The sequence below is a fragment of the Panthera tigris genome, chromosome C2, assembly GCF_018350195.1.
Source record: "Panthera tigris isolate Pti1 chromosome C2, P.tigris_Pti1_mat1.1, whole genome shotgun sequence".
Lineage (NCBI taxonomy): Eukaryota > Metazoa > Chordata > Mammalia > Carnivora > Felidae > Panthera > Panthera tigris.
In genome coordinates, this window is record NC_056668.1 from 125,494,322 (window position 1) to 125,517,591 (window position 23,270).

Genomic DNA, 23,270 nt, shown 5'->3' on the forward strand with positions numbered 1-23,270 from the left:
TACTTATTTTATAAACTTTGACTTTAGACCTTACTTCCCTCCTTCTTCTATGGAACCTGGTATTACTAATTCCTGAATGCTTCTGGATTCTGCAGAATGAAATGTTTGTTTGTTTGTTTGTTTCTTTTTTATCTTCTTTTAGATATACCTAGTTGTATTTCCTTTTTTGACCACTTGGTGTGATTTGTATGCTCTCTGCTTACTTTCCTGCTTTCCATGTACACATATATACATATATTATGGTTTGGGTTTACCAGTATTTTTCTTAATTTATTGAAGGTGAAATTTGTTTTCTCCTTATTATTTTGGTTGGGTTTTAAGAGATAAAGGGAATGGTTAAATCTCTATCTTATGGGGGTGCCTGGCTGGTTTAGTCAGTAGAGCATGCAACTCTTAATCTCAGGGTCATGAGTTTGAGGCCCATGTTTGGCATAGAGTTTACTTAAAAATAAAATTAAATGAAAAATTAAAAACGAACTGTCATTTGTAAAGTGGAAGCTTTTTGTAAGCTTTTTTGTTTGTTAAAATAAGCTTTTTAAAACTAAAGGAATATAATCATCCCTCTTTTAAAAATATAGTTTGTCCCATTATCAAACATGTTTCTTTGGTATACAGTATTAGTTTTCAAAAGTGTATTTCAGGGGTGTCTGGGTGGCTCAGTTGGTTAAGCGGCCGACTTTGGCTCAGGTCATAATCTTGCAGTCCGTGAGTTCGAGCCCTGCGTCAGGCTCTGTCCTGACAGCTCAGAGCCTGGAGCCTGTTTCAGATTCTGTGTCTCCCTCTCTCTGACCCTCCCCTGTTCATGCTCTGTCTCTCCCTGTCTCAAAAATAAATAAACATTAAAAAAAAATTTTTAAAAAGTGTATTTCAGAAATAGATCATTAAATATAAATGCAGTTTTTTAGATTTTGTTTTTATGTTTAGGAACACATAAATATAAATTGTTGGATATTGATTGAAAGAGTCGATGTCTACAATCTTAATTTCAACCATCCCATTTGCCAATAACCACTTCTTTTTGTTTCAGTGTTTTTCCTCTGTGTTCCCAATTCAAGTATTGTTTATCTTTCATTGGGACTTCAGATCCTTTGATGCCATATTTTTAGTGTTCTTCACACCATTTCCTCATTTCCTCATTTTCTCAGTTTTCCTAACATAGATCATTTTCAACTAGATTTATTATAATCCTGTCTGTCTTCATATCCTCAACATCCTTGCCTCTGTTTCCATCATGCCTCCTTTGAAAACCCAATATTACCACCTGCTTCGTACCTGTACCAGAGCGCTTGAAAGTGGCTGAAGAAAAACATATACTTGTAATGGCTAGGCTTTAGATTTTTCTCACAAGTGGACCTTTAATGTTGCCTAGAAATCCCATTACAGCATTCTACTCCATATTATTCCTACTTTCTTACAGGATTATTTCATACCTTCTCCTCAGACCTGTAATATCTCCTATTATCTTTTTTTCACTGATTTTTTAGCTGATTATTTTAATTGCTTAATAGAGTCAACAGAGAATTCTTCAAGGATTAAACCTACTAATCTAGGTGCAGCTATACCAATATTCTCTACTTTTTCTCTTACTACAGTTACTTCTAAGGTCAGTCCTTGCCTTTGTTCAGTAGATCTGAGCCCTGTTCTCTCCCTCAAGAACTTTGCTCTTTTCTCTCTACTGGCTTCAGTTCCCCCCTTTTATTAGATAATTCTTATCATTATACTAATATGCCTTAGTTGCTCTTATCTTTTAGAAACATTCTCAGTTAAAGCTCTCTAGAGACACAGGAACCAAGAGAAGATGTACTTACTGATATATACATACATACATACATACACACACACACACACATATATACATATATATGTGTATATACATACACACACACACACACACACACACACACACACACACACATATATTGAGGAGGGGGAGGAGTTTTTTAAGTTTATTTTTAATTATTTTTTTTCTCAGAAGACAAATGTTTTAATAATGAAATTTTTTTTTCCCAAAATTTTATGGTGTAGTATTGGTTTCAAGAATAGAATTTAGTGATTTCTTCACTTACATATGACTCCCACTGCTCATCATACCTCCTTAATACCCGTCACTGGGTTTTAGCCCATCTACCACCAACATCTTTCCTTCAACCCTCAGTTTGTTCTCTGTTGTTAAGAGTCTTTTATGATTTGCTTCCCTCTCTTTTTTTTTTCTTTCCCTTCCCATATGTTTGTCTGTTTGGTTCCCTAAATTCCACATATGAGTGAAATCATGTGTTATTTGCCTTTCTTTGACTGATTTATTTCTCTTGGCACTATTTCTCTTATACAATATAGCTCCATCCACATCATTGCAAATGGCAAGATTTCATTCTTTTTAATGGCTACTATTCCATTGGATATGGATGGATGTGTATGTGCGTGTACGTGTACACATTCATCAGTCAGTGGACACTTGGGCTGTTTCCATAGTTTGGCTGTTGTTGATATTGCTGCTGTAAACATCGGGGGGCATGTATCCTTTCAGATCTGTATTCTTGTATCCTTTAGATAAATACCTGGTTAGTGCAATGGCTGGATCATAGGGTAGTTCTTTTTTTAATTTTTTGAGGAACCTCCATATGGTTCTCCTTAGAGGCTGCACCAGTTTGCATTCCCACCAACAATAGGAGGGGGTTCCCCTTTCTCCACATCCTCACCAACATCTGTTGTTTCCTGTGTTGTTAATTTTATCCATTCTGACAGGCATGAGGTGGTATCTCATTGTGCTTTTGATTTGTATTTCCCTGTTGGTGAGTGATACTGAGCATCTTTTTATGTGTTTGTTAGCTGTCTGGCTGGATGTCTTCTTTGGAGAAATGTTTATTCATGTCTTCTGCCCATTTCTTCACTGGATTATTTATTTTTGGGGTGTTGAGTTTGATAAGTTCTTCATAGATTTTGGATACTAACCCTTTATCAGATACGTCATTTGTAGATATCTTCTCCCATTCAATAGACCACCTTTTAGTTTTATTGATTATTTCCTTTGCTGTGCAGAAGCTTTTTATCTTGATGAAGTCCCAGTAGTTCATGTTTGCTTATGTTTCCCTTGCTTCCAGAGATGTGTCTATTAAGAAGTTGCTCCAATGAAGTCAAAGAGGTTGCTGCCTGTGGTCTCCTCTGGGATTTTGATGGTTTCCTATCTCACATTTAGGTCTTTTATCCATCTTGAAGTTATTTTTGTGTTTGGTGTAAGAAAGCGGTCCTGGTTCATTTTTCTGCATGTTGCTGTCCAGTTTCACCAACATCATTTGTTGAAGAGACTGTCTTTTTTTTCCATTGGATATTCTTTCTTTCTTTGTCGAAAATTAGTTGACTATGTAGTTATGGGTCCACTTCTGGGTTCTGTATTCTGTTCCATTGATTTATATGTGTCTGTTTTTGTGCCAGTACTTTATTGTCTTGATGACTACAGCTTTGTAATACACTTGGAGTCTAGAATCATGATGCTTCCAGCTTTGCTTTTCGTTTTCAGGATTGCATTGGGTAATCAGGGTCTTTTGTGGTTCCATACAAATTTTAGGATTGTTTGTTTTAGCTCTGTGAAAAATGCTCATGGTATTTTGATGGGGATTGCATTAAATGTGAAGGTTGCTTTGATTAGTGTAGACATTTTAACAATGTTTGTTCTTCCAATCCATGAGCATGGAATGTTATTCCATTTAGTTGTGTCTTCTTCAGTTTCTTTCATAAGTGCTTATAGTTTTCAGAGTATAGATTTTTGACCTTTACTTCTTACCTCTTTGGTTAGGTTTACTCCTGGGTATCCTACAGGTTTTGGTGTAGTTGCAGATGGGATAGATTCCTTGATTTCTCTTTCTGCTTCTTCATTATTGGTCTTTAGAAATGCAACTTATTTATGTATGTTGATTTTATATCCTGCAACTTTACTGAATTCATGTATCACTTCCAGCAATTTCTTGGTTGAGTCTTTTGGGCTTTCTACATAGAGTACCATCTCATCTGTGAAATAGTGAAAGTTTGACTTCTTCCTTGCCAATTTGTATGCTTTTTATTTCTTTCTATTGTCTGATTGCTGTGGCTCATACTTCCAGTACTGTGTTAAATAGCAATGGTGAGAATGGACATCCCTGACTTGTTCCTGACCATAGAAGAAAAGCTCTCAGTTTTTAATTGAGGATGATATTAGCTGTGGGTCTTTTATATATGGTGTTTATGATGTTAAAGTATGTTCTCTCTATCCCCGCTTGATTGAAGGTTTTTATCAGGAATGGATGCTATACTTTGTCAAATGTTTTTTCTGCATCTGTTGAGAGGATCATATGGTTCTTATCCTTTTTGTAATGTGGTGTATCATGATGATTGATTTGTGAATAGTGTACCACCCTTGCAGCTCAAGAATAAATCCCACTTGATCATAGTGAATAATTCTTTCAACGTACTGTAGATTTCATTTGTGAGAATTTTGTTCACAATTTCTGCATCCATGCTCATCAAGGATACTGGCCTGTAATTCTCTGTTTTAGTGGGCTCTTTGTCTGGTTTTGAAATCAAGGTAATGCTAGCTTTGTAGAATGAGTTTGCAGTTTTTCCTTATTTTTCTATTTTTTGGAACATTTTGAGAAGAATAGGTATTAACTCTTTAAAACATTGGTAGAATTCCCCTAGGAAGTCATCTGGCCCTGGACTCTTATTTGTTGAGAGTTTTTTGATTACTGACTCAATTTTTTTGCTGGTTATGGGTCTGTTCAAATTTTCTATTTCTTCCTGTTTCAGTTTTGGTGGTTTGTATGTTTCTAGGAATTTGCTCATATCTTCCAGATTGCCTAGTTTTTTTGCATATAATTATTAGTAATGTTCTCTTATAAATGTTTGTATTTCTATGATATTGGTTATCATCTTTCCCCTTTCATTTGTGATTTCATTTATATGGGTTCTTTTTTTTTTCTTTTTGATAAGTCTAGTCTACTGGTTTATCACTTCAAGGAAACAGTTCTTATTTTCATTGATATGATTTTTTTGTTTCTATATTTATTTATGCTCTGATTTTATCATTTCCCTTCTTCTGCTGGCTTTAGGCTTCATTTGCTGTTCCCTTTTTTTTAAGGTTATTTAGTCTGAGAGAGAGAGAGAGAGCGTGCATGTACACGTGCAAGAGGAGGAGGGGCAGACACAGAGAGAGAAAGAGAATCAATCCTAACCAGGCTCCACACTGCCAGTGCAGAGCCCAAAGCAGGGCTCATACTCACAAAACTGTGAGATTATGACCTGAGCCAAAGTCAGATGCTTAACCAACTGAGCCACCCAGGTACCCCTTGCTTTTCCTTTTCTAGATCCTTTAAGGTATAAGGTTAGGCTGTGTATTTGAGACTTTTCTTGCTTCTTCAGATAGGCCTATATTACAATATACTTCCCTTTAAGACTGACTTTGCTGCAACCCAAAGGTTTTGCACTTTTGTGTTTTCATTTTCATTTGCTTCCATGTATTTTTTAATTTCTTCTTCAATTTCATGGTTAACTCATTTATTCTTTAGTAGGATGGTCTTTAATCTCCATGTATTTGTGGTCTTCTCAAATTTTTTTTGTGATTGACTTCAAGTTTCAAAGCTTTATGTTCTGCAGATATGCATGGTTTGATCTCAGTCTTTTTACTTGTTGAGGGCTGATTTGTGACCCAGTATGTGATCTGCTCTGTAGAATGTTCCATGTGCACTCGAAAAGAATGTACATTTGCTGCTGTAGGATGAAATGTTCTGAATATATCTGTTAAGTCCATCTGGTGCAGTGTGTCATTCAGAGCTGTTGTTTCCTTGTTGATTTATGTTTTGATGATCTATCCATTGTTGTAGATGGTGTGTTAAAGTCCCCTAATATTATTGTATTATTACCATTGAGTTACTTTGTATTTGTTAATAATTGATTTATGTATTTGAGTGCTTCCATGTTGAGGGCATAAATATTTATAATTGTTAAATCTCCCTGATGGATAGACTCCTTAATTATGGTATAATACTCTTCTTCATCTGTTATATTCTTTGGTTTAAAATCTTGTTTGTCTCATATAAGTATGGCTGGTCAGGCTTTCTTTTGGCATTCATTAGCATTATATATGGTTTTTCATCTCATCACTTTCAATCTGCAGATGTCTTTAGGTCTAAAATGAGTCTCTTATAGGCAGCATATAGAAGGGTCTTCTTTTTTTATCCATTTTAATACTCTTTGTGTTTTGATTGGAGCATTTTGTCCATTTACATTCAGAGTAATCATTGAAAGGTATGAATTTAGTGCCATTATGCTACCTATAAGGTTGGTGTTTCTGATGATGTTCTCTGTTCCTTTCTAGTCTTTGTTGCTTTTGTGGTCTTTTTTTCCCCCAACTCAAGGAGTTCCCTTTAATATTTCTTGCAGGTCTGTTTACTGGTCATGAATTCCTTCATTTTTTGTCTGGGAAACTCTCCTTTTACTCTGATTGCCTTGCTGGATAAAGTATTCTTGGCTGCGTACTTTTCCCATTTAGCATGTTGACTATATCATACTACTCCCTTCTGGCCTGTCAGTTTTCTGTGGACAGATCTGCTGCGAACCTGATCTGTCTTCCCTTGTATGTTAACAACTTTTTTTTTTCCCTTTCCTCATTCAGGATTCTTTCCTTGACTGTGTATTTTTGAACTTCACTGTGATATGTCTTAGTGATGGCAGCTTTTGTTGAATTTAATGGGAGGTCTCTATGCTTTTTGTTTTTTAATGTCTGTTTCCTTCCCCAGATTAGTGAGATTTTCAGCTATAATTTGCTTAAATAAACCTTCTGGTCCTTTTTTTCTCTTCATTTTCTGGGACTCCTGTGATACAAACGTTATAATGCTTTAAGGAGTCACTGAGTTCCCTGAGTCTACATTTGTGATCCAATACCTTTCTTTCCTTCTTTTTCAGCTTCATTATTTTCCATAGTTTTTATCTTTTGTATCGCTGATTTGCTATTCTGCTTCATCCATCTTCATTAGCATTGCATTCATTTGGCTTTGCATCTTGGTTATAGCATTTTTTATTTCTGCCTGACTAGTTTTTAGTTGTTTTATCTCTACAGTAAAGGATTCTGTAGTGTCTTCTGTGCTTATCTCAAACCCAGCTAGTTTCCTCATGATTACTGTTTTAAATTCTGGTTCAGACATCTTACTTTTATCTGCATTGATTAAATCCTTGTGACTTCTCTGTTCTTTCTTTTGGGGTTAATTCGCCTGTCTTCTCATTTTGTCTGGGTTACTTTCTGCATTTGATTGTTAGGAAAGACCGTTGTACTCTTCCAAGTAATGGCTATATTAAGACGAGGTTCCCCCCCACCAGCCCCCAGAAAAGGAAGCTAGATTCTAGGTGTGTTTTGGTTGGTTTGTTTGTTAAAAGAAGCTAGATCCAAGGGTGAAAAAGGAATGAAGATAGATCCTGTTTCCCCTCAAACTGAAGCTTTCCAACACTCTGTGATCAGTAGACTTGGTGCATGCGAGGGGTCTGTGCCAGGGAGATGTATTTCAGTAAGTTGGCTGACAAAATTGTGGGAACTGGCAAATTTGAAATCTGTGTAGGACAGCAAGCTAGAGGGAGGTTGGAGTTGTACAGCCCTTACGCAGAATTTCCTTCTCCAGGAAACCTTAGTTTTTTCTTCTTAAGGTATTCAACTGACTACATGAAACCCACCACCTTATTGAGGGTATCTCCTCTACTTAAAACTGGCTGATGTCGCTGTTAACTATATCTATGAAATACCTTCACAGTAACACCTGGATTAGTATTTGATTCAATAACTAGATACTGTAGCCTAGCCAGGTTGATACATAAGACTGACCATTACATTCTCCCTTGTTTCCTCATGCCTTTCTTCCTACAGTCCTAATACTCTCCTTTTCTTCGCAGCAAATCTCAATTATTTATGTTCACTCCTTTTTGTCTTCTTAATTCTCTTTAAACACACTCCAGTCAGATATCTGTTTCTGCCACTTCATTGTTTCTGTTCTTAGTCAGCAGTTACCTCTTTATTGTCCAAATCACAGGGAAGCTCCCAGGTATTACGTTTCTCTCTCAGTAGACATAGCTACTTCTTCCTTCTTAAGTCACTGTCTGAACTTGTTCTCTGGAATACACACTGTCATAATGGATCTTAAAAAGCTAAACTGTAAATACTGAATTATCTCAGAACTCAGTCTTCAGACCTTTTTATCTTTCCTGTCTTTATTCACTCTTTGGTGAATAAAGTGAAAACCAATTCCATAATTTTATTATTTTTGTTAGAAAATAATGATGGTGGAAGAGGTAATATAGTCACATGATTTATATATATGGTAAAATGTCATTCACCCATGGCTCTGAGCTATCAAATTATCTTCTTGAAGGCAACCAAATTTGGCAGTCTCATAAATTTTTTTCCAAAGATTATGAATATAATAGCACATACATATTGATTGAGAGGCAGTATGTGATATAGTGCTTAAGAACTTGGACTGTGGAGCATAACTCCCTGTAATCAAATTCTGTCTCTGCCCAGTTGCTGGCTGTGTAACTTTCAAGTCTCTTAGCTGATCTTGGTCTCAGTTTTCTCCTATGTACAAAAAGAATAGTTATAATATACTTACTTGTTTGAGTTATGAGGTATAAATGACTAAGTATGTGTAAAGAGCTTACAAGAGTGGCACATAAAAATAAATAACATTCCTTTTTTCCATAAATGATAGCATTGTATACATACTCACAAGCTTCTTGCTTTTTTTTCCCCCATCAACAAATGTCTTGATAAGCTTTTCTTTTCAGCACATAAATCATGCCTCATTTTTCATTGGATGATGTGTTGTTTTATTTGCTCTAAATAATGTCTTTGATGATGACTTCAAATATATATCTACTGGATATTTCCACTTAGATACCTAATAAAATCAAAGCTTTCTAATTACCCTTGTCTTTTCTTTTGATCTTATTTTCCTACATTATAATCTATAATTTTTTTTTTAGCTAAATCTTCAGAATCTCTCTACCTATTGGTAACACTTTACTTCACGCCAGCATTGTTGTACTGAGTTGGTGAAAGCCAACAACTTGAGAATCATTATTCCAAACTTTTGGCAAAATATTTTCAGTTCCTAGTGTTCTCCTATTTAGTCTTCCTTCTTCCACTTTTACTCTTCTATAATCTGTTCGCACAGTGGTTTTAAATGCAAATCAAACTATTTCTCACCCATACCATATTTTCTGGTGGGTCTTATCTGCTTTAGATTTAATTCCTGAGTTCTGACTAGATTCTAGTAGAACTCTTGTAAACTGGTCTCTTGATTTCTTTCTTACTCTCATCTCCTGCCTCTGTTTCTGTGCTTCAGCTACATTAAATACCTTGCTCTTTTATGAGTGCCCTCTTCATAACAATTTATCTTATAACCTTTGGACTCCTTTACCCTGGAACAATGTTCTGTCATATAATCATATACTCATTCCTTCACTTAATGGTCAAATGTGAACTCTGCAGAGAGGCCTTCTTGCCTGTGACTACCCTTTTTACCATACTTTTTTTAAAAATTCTGTATTTTTCATTATAGATTTTTTTATTAACTGGCATACTTTTTTCGTTTGTATATTCTGTATTAGTTTATTATGTTCACTAACTTAGAATGTAATAACCATGAAGATAGATACTCTAATTCACTTCTGTACTTCTAGTTTGTAGTAGAATAGTGGTTACGTACATACTGGATTGATAGGTGAATGAGGAAGCACTAAATAAGTTTTTATTAAACTCTGTGGTATTAAGGCTAATTTTTTAATTACCAGTCTTTCACAAGCTAATACTTTTGTAACATGCAAGCAAATGAATTATATGTTTCTTAGTGTCATATTATTAGTCAGTAGACATACAATCATTGTCAGATTGTTAAGAACATTTCTAAAAACTTACTTTCGAATTGTACTGATAATCAACTGTGAATAAACCTTTTGTGGTCAGCACCTATTTGCAGACCATACTATGAGTAGCACAGCATTAAAACAGGTTTGCCCTTCTATACCCAGTAGTTAAAATTTGAAGGCTAAATGAAGTATTCTTCTCTTCGGCAAACAAGGAGAAACTACTTCATAGCCAGTGTCACAGAACCAAGCTGAATTCCTGTAGGATTATTAATTTATAAAATAATTCCTTTAGTAATACTGGTGAAATTTAATTAGTGCTCACTCTATGTAGGAAGGAGTGTTTTTCACTGGACTCAGATATCACAGTCCCCATGTTATGTATGTGTCATTAAATTAGCAGTCTCTCAGTAGCCATTTATTTGCTAATTGTTGGTAAATGAAATGAAAATTTCAGTTGAAATTTGTTTTACAGATCAATAAGCATTTTATCTCAGTAAATACTGTTATATCCTGTCTTTTTGTGAAAACATATTGACCATTTTGCATTATGTTTATATGTCTAGGATGGGAAGAGGGTCATTACACAGTGGCAGTTGGCCTGTGGGATCTGGGTTCATAAGGAGATATGTAGCTAAAAGCAAAAATCATTAAATTGAAGAAAATTTGTGTCTCAGCTTCCACTAAGGAATTCCAGCCAGGGTTGGTGTTAATTTTAAAGCTTTTCAACTCCTTGATATATAAGTCATTTTGTTTTGGGGACCTGGAGGTATATCCTGAATTAAAACTCCAAAGGGTATGATTTTGTATGCTCAGGACAAACTCTTATTACACTATTATCCATGACTTTGGGCAGTGTGAATGCCCCAGATCCCTCTTGTCTTTGAGCTATTCTCCTTTTTTATACAGATTAATCTAAAAAGTACTTTTAGGGGTGCCTGGGTGGCTTAGTCGGTTAAGTGTCCAACTTCAGCTCAGGTCATAATCTTGCACTTCATGAGTTAGAGCCCCACCTCTGGCTCTGTGCTGACAGCTCGGAGCCTGCAGCCTGCTTTGGATTCTGTCTTCCTCTCTCTCTTCCCCTCCCCGCTTGTGCTCTGTCTCTCTTTCACTCTCTCAAAAATAAATAAACTTAAAAAAAAAAAGTACTTTTAACTTTCACAGTATCATCAGATACCCTGACAGTGTGTAAAATATTGTAAAATCACCAGCCTGTATTTTGAAACACGAGAATATTTCTCAACTTACTATTGTGAGACACTGTATCTTAGGAAGAAGTATTTTAATTAAATGTATTTCTAAGTAGTTACTAACTTAAATATATTTGTTTACATCTTGTCTTATATTTTAGCTTAAAGGCAGCAATCACTATTAACATGGAGTTGCCAAAAAGCATACAGAGTTTCAGGTTAACATTATATATATATATATATATAGTGTGTGTGTGTGCGCGCGCGCGTGCGTATAGATAATAGATGTGTTTAACTAAAGGGAAATCATAAGTTTTAAGAGAAATGCATGCTCCTATATAGTTATGGATGTTTGCCGATAAGTGGATCGGTATTCCAAAACATTGATCAGTTCATTTTTTAAAACTGCACATTCGTTCATACTTGCAGATGAATAAATAACCTAGAAAGAAAAAAAAGGAAGGTTTTTTTTACCAGCACAAACTCTTAGTCCTTTGTCAGTATTTTTCTACACTATCAATAATGAAAATAAATATGAGTAGAGAAAAGTTTAAGGTTTGTGTTATACCTGTTTTTCAGATGACTTGAAACACAAGTTTGAAAATAAAGATTTGCAAATCCAAGTGAACATTTAAAAGTACATTAACACTGTGAGGAAAATAGGTCAATCAGAAGTTCACGGGGTACATTTTTGATTAATGAGTTTGGTAGGATCTGTATTTCAGGGTTTGGGAGTTATGCTATTCACTGAGAACAAACCATCTTTGTGGGTAAGGGTCATGAATTGATTGTAAATATCTAAGCCATCTTTGAAGTGTCTAAAGGTATTAAAGATGCAATTGTATACACAGAACTCATGGGCAGGAGAAAAACCTAACATGCATATTTGAAGGTCGGGAAGAGGGGGTGTTAAATTCTTCCTGCTGCTAATTAGGATGGAGCTGATTTTAAGGAGGAAAATGTTGTGAACTAAGCTATAGAGACACTAAGGCACAGAAAATTATGTTGCAGCCTAAGATCGTGAATTTATTTCTATAAAGTTAAGTTTTCTTTTTTTAATTTGTTATGCCGGAGTTGTAAAACATAGAAACTGACTAGTTTGTTTCCTTCACCCATTTCCATTATAAATTTGTTATCTTACGGATGAAAATCTTATTAATAGGTGAAAACCATAATCTTCCTTTATTTCATAGCCATGAAGCTCATGACTGCGTTGGTGAATGTTGCCTTAAACCTCAGTATTCATCAGGATAACACACAAAGACAATATGAAGCTGAGAGAAATAAAATGATTGGGAAGAGAGCTAATGAAAGGTTGGAGTTACTTCTTCAGAAACGCAAAGAGGTAAGTTTCATACGATCTTTAAAAGGTATGTGTGATTTTGTTTTTTGTTTGTTTGTTTGTTTTTGATGGGGCTGCGTGTGGCTGTGTGTGTGAGAGAGAGACAGAGGGACAGAGGGAGGGAGCAAGTGTGTTGTATGTATTTTAAATTATTTAAGTCAGATGTGTGATCTCAAGGTTTCAAATTAAACTGGAATGTTCAGCCACTGATTATCTGAGTGCTGTCTGATGGCTGAAGAGAATCATAAAACAATCCTATGTTTGAAAGAAGGTAGTCTAGGGGTCAGGTAACTCAGAAAGATTATCAGGCTGTGAATTCAGAAAGCATAATAAATAGTATGGTCAGAGCTGGGTGGTAGCAAAGCTGCCCTTCTAGAAGGAAGCCAAAGACTACTTATTAGCTGATGAATAAGGCATTCCTATAAATAAGATTGGTCTCAGTTTTACACTGCAATTTTCATGTGTGTGTGTGTGTGTGTGTGTGTGTGTGTGTGTATACGTATATATATATGTATATATATATATATGTACATATATATGTATGTATATATATATATATATATATATATATACGTATATATATATATCTTGAAAGTGTTTTAAACTGGGTTTTTAGTAGGTAATATTTTTATTTGCCCAATAGGAAATCAAATTTTAAATATACAGTATTTTAACTTGAAAACAGAATAATATCATATTGCTACAAATAAATTACTGATGAATAATGGGTTATAACAGGCAACACGAAACGCAAACTAATTTTAAATTATTACCCATGCTGTATTAGGGTGCTAGCTGGGGCTGCTGTAACAGATACCAACACAGACTAAGTGGCTTCAAGTTGAAGATAACTCCAGTTTCTCCATGACTTCCGTGTGTGTCTGTGTCTCTAAATTTCTGCTTTCTATAAAGACACCAGTAATAATGGATTCAGGACCCACCTTACTTTAGAATGACCCCATCTTAACTAATTACATCTGACACAATCCTATTTCCAAATAAGGTTTGAGGTACTGGGGCATTAGGACTTCAGCATATGAATTTCTGAGGAACACAGTTAAAATCATATATAATACTTGAAATTTTGTGAAAGTAAATTTTGGAACTGTGCATCAGTAAGTACTATTAACCAAACTGTATGCCTCTTATAAATTAATTTTTTATATAATAAAACATATAAAATAAAAAAAATTATTTCAGTAAAACTGAAATAAAGCATACAGCAAAAGAGTAAGTCTGAAGGAATTTTATTCTCACACTCTTATATGTAATAAAAGCAAATTATTTCACTGAGTATTACTACACAAGAGATTATAATAAGAAATATCACTTGGAATGTAATTTTGTATAAGTGATTTTGTTCCTCTTGAGCAGTAACTAAGCTCAAACTTTAACTATGATCAGTAGTATTTCCTGAATTTTATATCATTACTAGACTATTTTATTTTGTTGCTGCATTCTATGACTAATGGCGAGGATTGCTTCTATCTTCAATTATGCCTTCTGTATTGGGAACTTGGCCTAGTCTCAGTTATGGGCTAAACAGATGCAGAGTAATATTTGGATACTTTAGGTCGAATAGTAAGTTTCTTTTACAGTGGCAAATATGATCAAGGATGGCCTGCTACCAAGAGAGGCAAAACAAGCCAGGGGCCTGACTTTGTTGGAAGAGGTATAGAAATTGAGACTTCTTAAAAACAATAAAAAGAAAGAAAGACAGACAGAAATTGAGGCTTCTTCTCAAAGCAGGTAGTATTTTGGATATTGGAATCTGGCCACATTTAGCCACATCACACTTTTGTTAGTTACTGTGTGTATGTATGTGTAAAGAGAGACAAAGAGGTTCTGAAGTCAGTTTAGTAAAGCTTTTGAAGTAATGCAGTAGTACTGGTAATTTCAAACAAGTGATGCACAATAAGTGAAAAAAAGGATTGATTATTATTCAGAATGAGAATAACTGGGAATTAAAAATAACTGGAACTGTTCATTTCAAATAAAATGATCAGGATTTAACTTTTTTTGTTTTTTCATTTCAGCTACAGGAAAACCAGGATGAAATTGAAAATATGATGAATTCTATTTTTAAGGGTATATTTGTTCATAGATACCGGTAAGGAATTTTAAAAATCACTTAGATTTTTAACTTAAATAATTTGTTGCTTTTTTTGTAGTCCTAGGTAATTATAAAAATAGGAAACCCTCTATTTGTTTTGTTCTTTGGGAAACAGCTTTGGCTCTAAAAGCTAAATAAATGTCATACTACTGTTGTGGAAGAAATTGTTTTTTGTTTTTAAGTTTATTAGAAAAAGAGCACAAGTGGGGAAGGGGCAGAGAGAGAGAGTGAATCTAAAGCAGGCTCTGCACTGTCAGCATGGAGCCTAATGTGCGGCTCAAACCCACAAACCATGAGATCATGACTAGAGTTGTAACCAAGAGTCAGATGCTGCACCAACTGAGCCACCCAGGCACCCCTATTGTGGAGGAAATTGTAACACTGCCATACTCTTTTAAGTTCAAATCATATATTGTTAGAAGCATTCAGTATATTTGGATTTATACTGATGGACTATTTATTAATAGGATATCATTAAATTAATGTGGTCTTAATATAATAAGATGTGATTGTCTTGATATTTGAAAAAATTCAATGCCCTGCTTCCTGTCCTGTGATACTCATCTTGTTTCACGGTCAAATTAACCAGGAGTGTTTTAAAAATACATCTTTGAAGATGGGAGAAAAGTTGACAAAAAAAGGGCACCTCTGTAAATAATCAACAACTCTTCTTTACCTTCATCTATACACATGAAAATAGAACCAAAGTATTTTTGTCATGCTCCATTGCAAGCCAGTTTAGTCTTTCTGTGAAGTTTTTAATTGTTGACTACATTATTAAGCAGCATATTTCACAGAGAATTAATGAATCATCTACATTAACTTGCTATGTTCTTTTAGTTAGGCATGATGTATGTTTAGGTAGATAGACACAGATAATAGAAGCACTGTTTTTAGATACATTTGAGACTTTTAATTGGCCAGTTAATTAATTTATTTATTTTTAATTTTTTTTTTTAATGTTTTATTTATTTTTGACACAGAGAGAGAGACAGAGCATGAGCGGGGGAGGGTCAGAGAGAGAGGGAGACACAGAATCCGAAGCAGGCTCCAGGCTCTGAGCCATCAGCACAGAGCCCGATGCAGGGCTCCAACTCACAGACCGCGAGATCATGACCTGAGCCGAAGTTGGACGCTCAACCGACTGAGCCACCCAGGCGCCCCAGTTGGCCAGTTAATTTAAAAAGTTAGTTAAAACAGGGAAATCCATTAAAAAAAAAAAGAAGTGTAGTTTGATATTTTAACTTAAACGTCTTGTTTTAATTCAGAGTATGAAAAAGACGTTTAATCTTCTTGGTAATTTTTTTAATGTTTATTTATTTTGAGAGGGAACATGCCACGTGAGTGGGAGAGGGGCAGAGAGAGGGAAAGAGAGAAACCCATGCATAGCATGGAGCCTGATGTGAGGCTTAATCCCACAAACCATGAGATCATGACCTAAGCTGAAATCCAGGGTTGGTCGCTCAACGGACTGAGCCACCCACACACCCCCTACCTTTTTTTTAAATCTTCTTGATATTTATACAAAGAAAAAGAAAACACTAACTTGAAAAGATATATGCACTCCTATGTTAATTACAGCGTTATTTATAATAACCAAGATATGAAAACAACCTATAGGTTGATGAATGGATAAAGAAATTTTATATATACAGTGGAATATTTTTCAGCCATTAAAAAATAATGAAATCTTGTAATTTGCAACAACATGGATGGACCTCAAGAACATTATGCTGAGTGAAATAACTCAAGCAGAGAAGGACAAATACTGTGGATTATATGTGGAATCTAAAAACAACAACAAACTCATAGGTACAGAAAACAGATTGGTGGTTGCCAGAGGCAGGATGGATGAGGAAAATGGGTGAAGGGGGTCAAAAAGTAAAAAGGATAAAAAAAGATGAACTACTGAACAGCACCAGAAGTTAGCTTGCTGTTATCTAGTAATTTGTGACTATCTGCTGTATTATTAGGAAATTTAGGCAAGTTTAATAAATTCGCACCTAACTTCTTGAATGAATAATAGAACTTTTAGAAGAAACCTGGAAGATTACAATGCACTGGGAAGGGGTATCTGGGGTGCTCAGTGAGTTAAGTGTCTGACTTGATTTCTGCTCAAGTCATGATCTCATGATTCATGAGATCGAGCCTTGTGTCAGGCTCTGTGCTGATAGCACAGAGCCCGCTTGTGATTCTCTCTCTCCCTCTCTCTCTGCCTCTTCTCTGCTCATGCTGTCTCAAAATAAATAAACCTTTTTTTTTTTTTTTTTCCTTTAACACACTGGGAAAATGTGTTTAATAGCTGATTAAAAAAAGATACTGAGAGAGACTGTATAGCCTGATAGGGACACACATCCTGAAGTTGGAGATGTTTGGGATTTGGGGAACTAAACCAATCAATTAAAAAAAAAAAAAAAAAAGAAAAGAAAAGAAAAAAGCCACCTGTCTTTTAAATAAACTTAAGAATAAGAAAACAAAATTATTTATATTTACTCACAGATTTACCGTTTCCAGCTCTCCTCATTCCTGAGTTTCTCTGTTATTGCTTTACTTCTGCCTGTTTTATTTTTTTATATGAAAAACTCTTTATTTCACCAAAAAAAAAAAAAAATAGGACCAAGGCCTTTAATTTCAGTATGGAATATTTGATTATAATTTCATATTCTCTTTTGTTCATAAACTACACATGTAGTAAGTTATAGAAAAGTTAATTTTTTAAAAAGCCAGAATTTCCAGGGACGCCTGGGTGGCTCAGTCCGTTATGTGTCTGACTTAGGCTCAGGTCATGATCTCACAATTCGTAGGTTCAAGCCCCGCATCGAGCTCTGAACTGACAGCTTAGAGCCTGGAGCCTACTTCAAATTCTGTCTCCCTCTCTCTCTGCCCCTCTTCCAGTCATGCTCTGTCACTCTTTCTCTCAAAAATAAACATTAAAAAATTTTTAAAAAACAAGAATTTCCATATATTTGCCATGTAGTCTTTTTCTATTATAACTTTATAAAGGTATAATTAATGTAAAACAAATTACATGTTATATAATTTTTTATAAGACCTATATATTTGGTCCTTTGGAACTTTTAGTCATACCTGCCAACCACTGGAGGGCTGGGGGACTGAAGGTTGAATCAGCTGATGGCAATGGCTTAGTCAATCATGAATATTCAGTGAAACCTCCATAAAAATCCAAAGGACTGGTTCAGAGAGCTTGGTGAACACAAACAAAGTAACACACCTAGAATGGGCATGAAAGCTATGTGCCCTTTCTCCATACCTTGCCCCGTGTATGTCTTCATCTGGCTATTGATTCAAATCCTTTATCATATCCTTTAGTTAATTGGTTAACGTAATTGTTCCCCTGAGTTTTATGAGCTGCTCTTGCATATTAAAAGAATATAAAGAGGATGTGGTTGGAACCTCCAGTCTAATAGCCCATGGGTCACAAGCACAGGTAACAAAAAGCCTAGGGCTTATGATTGGCATTTGAAGTGGAGGATAGAGGACAATCTTGAAGGGCTGAGCTCTTAACCTGTAGAGTCTGATGCTGTGTCCAGGTAGACAGTGTCAGAACTGAGCTGAATTCTCAGAAACCAGTAAGTATTGTTGGTGTGTGTGCATGCAGGCAAAAACCCATGCCCCAAATTCAAATTGGGTCCAGGAACCCAAAAAGAGTTGGTGTCAGACACAGTTAAGTGCCTAAGTTTTGACATATATACACCTGTACAACTACCACAAGCAAGATAATGGAATATATCCATCATCCTGAAAAGTTTTCTCTTGCCACTTTGTAATTCCTCCCTACCTCCCTTTCTTCCAGTCTTCCCCTGCTCCCCAGAATCAATTATCAATTTGCTGACTGTTTACATTTTTTAGGATTTCATAGGAATGGAATTATACAGTATGTACTCCTGATTTTTGTTGTTGTTTTCATCTGACTTTTTTCACTAAGCCTAATTAGTGTTCATAAGTTTCATGAGTTTTAATAAGTTTTTCACATATGCCTTTTATCAGATTGAGGAAATATCCCTTCTGTTCCTAGTTTTCTGAGAGTTTTTATTAGAAATGAATTTTGGATTTTGTCAAATACTTTTCTACATCTGTGGAGGTTGGTATATATGGTTTTTCTTTTTTAAGACTGTTAATGTGAACTAAATTGGTTGATTTTATAATCTTAGCCTTAAATTCTTTGGCTAAACCCACAGTCATGATAAATTTTTCTTTCTAAATAAATTTGCTAAACTTTTCCTAAGAATTATAGTTCTGTGTTCAAGAGAGATCTATATAGATCTTTTTTTAAATGTTTTTTCTTTTTAAATTTGAGAGAGAGAAGAGAGCATGTGCATCAACAAGGGGGAGGGGCATAGGGGCAGAAGGAGAGAGAGAATACCAAGTAGGTTCCACGCTCAGCACGGAGCCTGACACAGCGCTTGATCCCACAACCCTGGGATCATGATCTGAGCCAAAATCAAAAGTCAGACACTCAACCAACTAAGCCACCCAGGCTCCCCAAGAGGGATGTGTATCTCTTAACTTTTAATTTTATTGAATGTCTCTGACTGCTTTTGGTACTGTGGAAATGCTGGCTTTGTTGAATGAGCTGCAATGTGTTATCTCCTTTTTAATCATCTGGAAGAGTTTAATAATTTTTTTTTTTTTCACATAGGCATTATACCATTGGGACTGAGTGTTTTCTTTGTAGGGATGTCTTTAATTGCAAATTAAATTTCTTTAATAGATAGATATAAGTCTTTTCAGTATCAAGAAAATGATACGTTGATCTGCGTTGTTGAATTATATTCAACAATTATCAGCATAAAGTTGTTCATAAAATATCATTGGTTTCACATCTCTCATACCGATTGTATTTATTTTTCTTAAAAAGTAAGATTTTGGTTACATTGAACTCTATTATTTTTCTATTTTCTATCACATTGATTTCTGCAATTTTATTTATTTCCTTTTTCTGCTTACTTTGGGTTTCATTTACTCTGCTTTTTAGCTTCACAAGGTGGAAAGTGGGGTAATTGATTTGAGGCCTGTTTTCTAACAGTAGAATTTACTGCTATAAATCTTAGTATTGCTTTAGCTGTATCCCCTAAATTTGGATATGTTGTGTTTCCATTTTCATTCAGCTCAAATACTTTCTAATTTCCTTTTTGACTTGTTTCCTTGACAAGAAGAAAGTATTTAGTTTACAAACATCTGAGAACTTTCTGTTACTGATTTCTAATTTAATTCCATTGTAGTCAGAGAACATACTTTGTGTAATTTGAATGCTTTCAAATTTATTGAGTTGTGTTTTATGACCCACAATATGGTCTATCTTAAGAAATGTTCTATTTACTCAGGAAAAATTACATACTGTGCTTTTGTTTTTAGGTCAAAATCTGTTAGTGTTGTTCAAGTAATTTCTTTCCTTACTGATTTTCTGTCTGTTTATTCTAACCAATATTGAGAGGGTTTTTGTAGAAGTACTTTTGTATTCTTGATTCAAGTCCCTTATCACATAAATGGTTTGCAATTTTTTTTCTTGCCTCTGGCTTTGTTTTCATTTTCTTAATGATACCTTACCTTTTGAAGAGCAAAAGTATTCCATTTGAAGGAAGTAATTTATTCACTTTTCTTCTGTGTACATGCTTTTGATATCTGTGAACATTTTTCCTAACCCCAAATTTTTTTCTGTGTTTTATTCTAGAAATTTAATAACTTAATCTTATAAGTTAAAATATATATAAAGTTAACTATTATGTATTTTTTGGATATAAGGCTATAAGTCAACTTTTTACGTATAGATATTCATTTGTCCAAGCACCATTTGGTGAAATACTACCCTCCTCCAATTGAATTGCCTTGGAGCTTTTTTTCTTTTTTTAAGTAATCTGTACAACCAATGTGGGGCTCCAACTCATGACCCCCCAGATTAGGTTAAGAGTCCCACACTCTACTGACTAAACCAGCCAGGTACCCCTCCTTGGAGCTTTTCTTGAAAACTAAATGAACATGAATGCAAAGATTAATTTATGGATTTTTCTAATCTGTCCTTATACCCATACCATCTGTATTGATTAAAGCTTAGAGATATAATTGATGTAGGACCTGTAAGTTTAAGTTGTACAATGTGATGATTTGATTCACATATATGATGTGAAGTGATTACCACAGTAAGGTTACTTAACACCTCAGTTGTCTCACGTAAGCACCTTCTTTGTGTGGTGGTGATTACATTTAAGATTTTCTCTCTTAGCAACTTCCAAGTATGTAATAAATACAGCTTTGTTAACTATAGTCACAATGCTGTACATTAGATCTCTAGAACTTACTCATCTTATAACTGGAAGTTTGTACTCTTTGACCAACCTATCTCCATTTCTGTCATTCCCCAGCCTCCAGCAACCACCATTCTACTCTATTTCTTTGAGTTTGGCTTATTTAGATTCCATGTATAAGTAGAACATGCTTACTTGTCTTTTTTCAGAGTACCTTTAAAAAATTAGGTTGTGTTAAATCCTCCTACTTTGTTCTTTTTCAAAATTATTGTGACAATTATAGATTTTTGTATTTCTATGTAAATTTTAGAGTCAACATGTCAATTTTTAAAAAATTTGTATTTCTTCATTTTGAGAGAGAGAGAGAAAGAGACAGTGCAAGCAGGGGTGTGACAAAAAGAGAGCAAGAGAGAGAATCCAAGCAGCCTCTACGCTGTCAGCACAGATCCCAACATGGGGCTTGATCTCATGAACTGTGAGATCATGACCTGAGCCAAAACCAAGAGTCGGATGCTTAACCAACTGAGCCAGCTAGGTGCCCCCAGCTTGTCAATTTTTACATAAAAGTCTGCTGGAATTCTGATGGAGAATATGACTCTATAGACCAATGCAGAGGGAATTGCATTTTTCACATTTTGAATCTTCCAATCTATGAATAGAGATTGTTATCTCCACTTGTTTAGATATTCTTTAATTTCTCTTGGCTGTTTTTCATGATTTTTCAAGTACAAATCTTACACTACTACTTTCATTAAATTTAGTTTAAGTGTTTTCATTTTTTATTCTATTGTAAATGAAATTGTTCTCTTAATTTCTATTCTAGATTCTTCCTTACTAATGTATAAAAAATACAGGTGATACAAGATACTTTCATTGTTCTATAGTCTTGAGATTTTGTTTGTTTTTGTAGATTATTTAGGATTTTCTACATAACATGTCATGTCATATGTGAATAAAGACCGTTTTAATTCCTACTTTCTATCTAAGTCTAAACACTTTCTATTTCTGTGTCTTTAATTTTTTTTTTTTTAACTTTATTACACTGGCTATAGAACTTCACTACAAAACTGGGTAAAAGTGGTAAGAGAGGACCTAGCTTTCCTTTTTTCCTAATCTTAAGGGGAAAACAGCCTTTAATGTCAGTAGCTATTAAGTTTTATATTGATACCCTTTAGTCAGATGAGGAAATTCCCTTGTAACCTTATTTCATATGTTGTTTTTATCATGATTGACTGATTTTATTTTTTTTCTGTTTCAGTTAAGATGAAAATACAGACTTTTTCCTTTATTCTGTTAAGATAGTGCATTATATTAATTATATTAATTGATTTCCAGATATTAGACCAATTTTGTATTCTGGTAAAAATTCTACATCATCCTGATACATAATCCTTTTACATGCTGCTGGATTCAGTTTGCTAATATTTTATTAAGGATTTTTGTGTCTCCTCTCATAGGGGGGCATTAATCTGCTAACTGGCCTCATAGAATATCTGGGAAGTCTTCCCTTCTGCTCTGTTTCCTGAAAGAGTTTATGAAAGATTAGTATTATTTCTTTTTTATTAATTTGATCGAATTCACCAGTGAAGCCCTTTAAGCCTAGCTGGTATTTTTGGATGATGATTTTCATTTACTGATTAAATATCTTGTTACACATTTTTCCTGTTTGTTTGTTTTTTTTAACATTCATTCATTTTTGAGACAGTGCAAGTGGGGGAGGGCAGAGTAAGAGGGAGACACAGAATCCAAAGCAGGCTCCAGGCTCTAAGCTGTCATCACAGAGCCCGATGCGGGGCTCGAACTTACGAACTATGAGATCATGACCTAAGCCAAAGTCAGAGGCTCAGCCGACTGAGCCACCCAGGTGCCTCTGGTTTTTCTGTTTATTGATTCATTATAGTAATTTTTGTCTTTCAGACAATATGTCCATTTCATGTATATTGCAGATTTGATGGCATAGTGTGGCTTTTGATAGATATTTCCTTGGAATCCTTTTTATTTCTGTAGGATTGGCAGTGATGCCTATTTGATTTTTGTTTGTTTTTGTATCTTCTTTCCTTTTTGTCTTAGTCTAGCTAAAGGTTTATCCATTTTACTGATCTTTTCAAAGATTGAACTTTTGGTTTCATTGACATTATTTATGTATTTTTTATTTCACTGATTTTTGCTTTATTCCTTATTTCTTTTCTGTCTGATTGCTTTCGTTTTAATTTATTCATCTCTTTCTAGTTTCTTAAGGTAGAAAATGAGGTTACTGATCTTATATCCCTCTTCCTTTCTTATCTAGCCTTTTAAGGCATAAATTTCCCACAAAGCACTGCTTTAGTGACATAGCAGGATTTTTGATAATGATATATTTTAATATTTATTCTATACAAATCATTTCCTTATTTCTGTATTGAGATTTCTTCTTTGACTCATGGGTTATTAAGTCTTTTGTTTAATTTTTAAATATTTGGAGATCTTCCATTAATTTCTATTATTAA

At 34.6% G+C, this 23,270-nt stretch overlaps 1 protein-coding gene across 7 annotated transcripts in view; it reads left to right on the forward strand.

Annotated features, from left to right (window-relative positions):
- The window catches only part of STAG1 (stromal antigen 1), a 402,258-nt gene that overhangs the window by 245,458 nt on the left and 133,530 nt on the right, over window positions 1-23,270 (forward strand). For 5 of the 7 annotated variants that reach the window (XM_042998579.1, XM_042998577.1, XM_007087414.3 and 2 more), the window contains 2 exons: window positions 12,260-12,411; window positions 14,445-14,518. In XM_042998579.1, coding sequence (XP_042854513.1) covers window positions 12,260-12,411; window positions 14,445-14,518 — 226 coding nt within the window. Of the gene's footprint in view, window positions 1-9,659; window positions 10,579-11,104; window positions 11,285-12,259; window positions 12,412-14,444; window positions 14,519-23,270 lie in introns of those variants that run through there. The other 2 variants (XM_042998582.1, XM_042998581.1) reach the window with 2 other exon arrangements.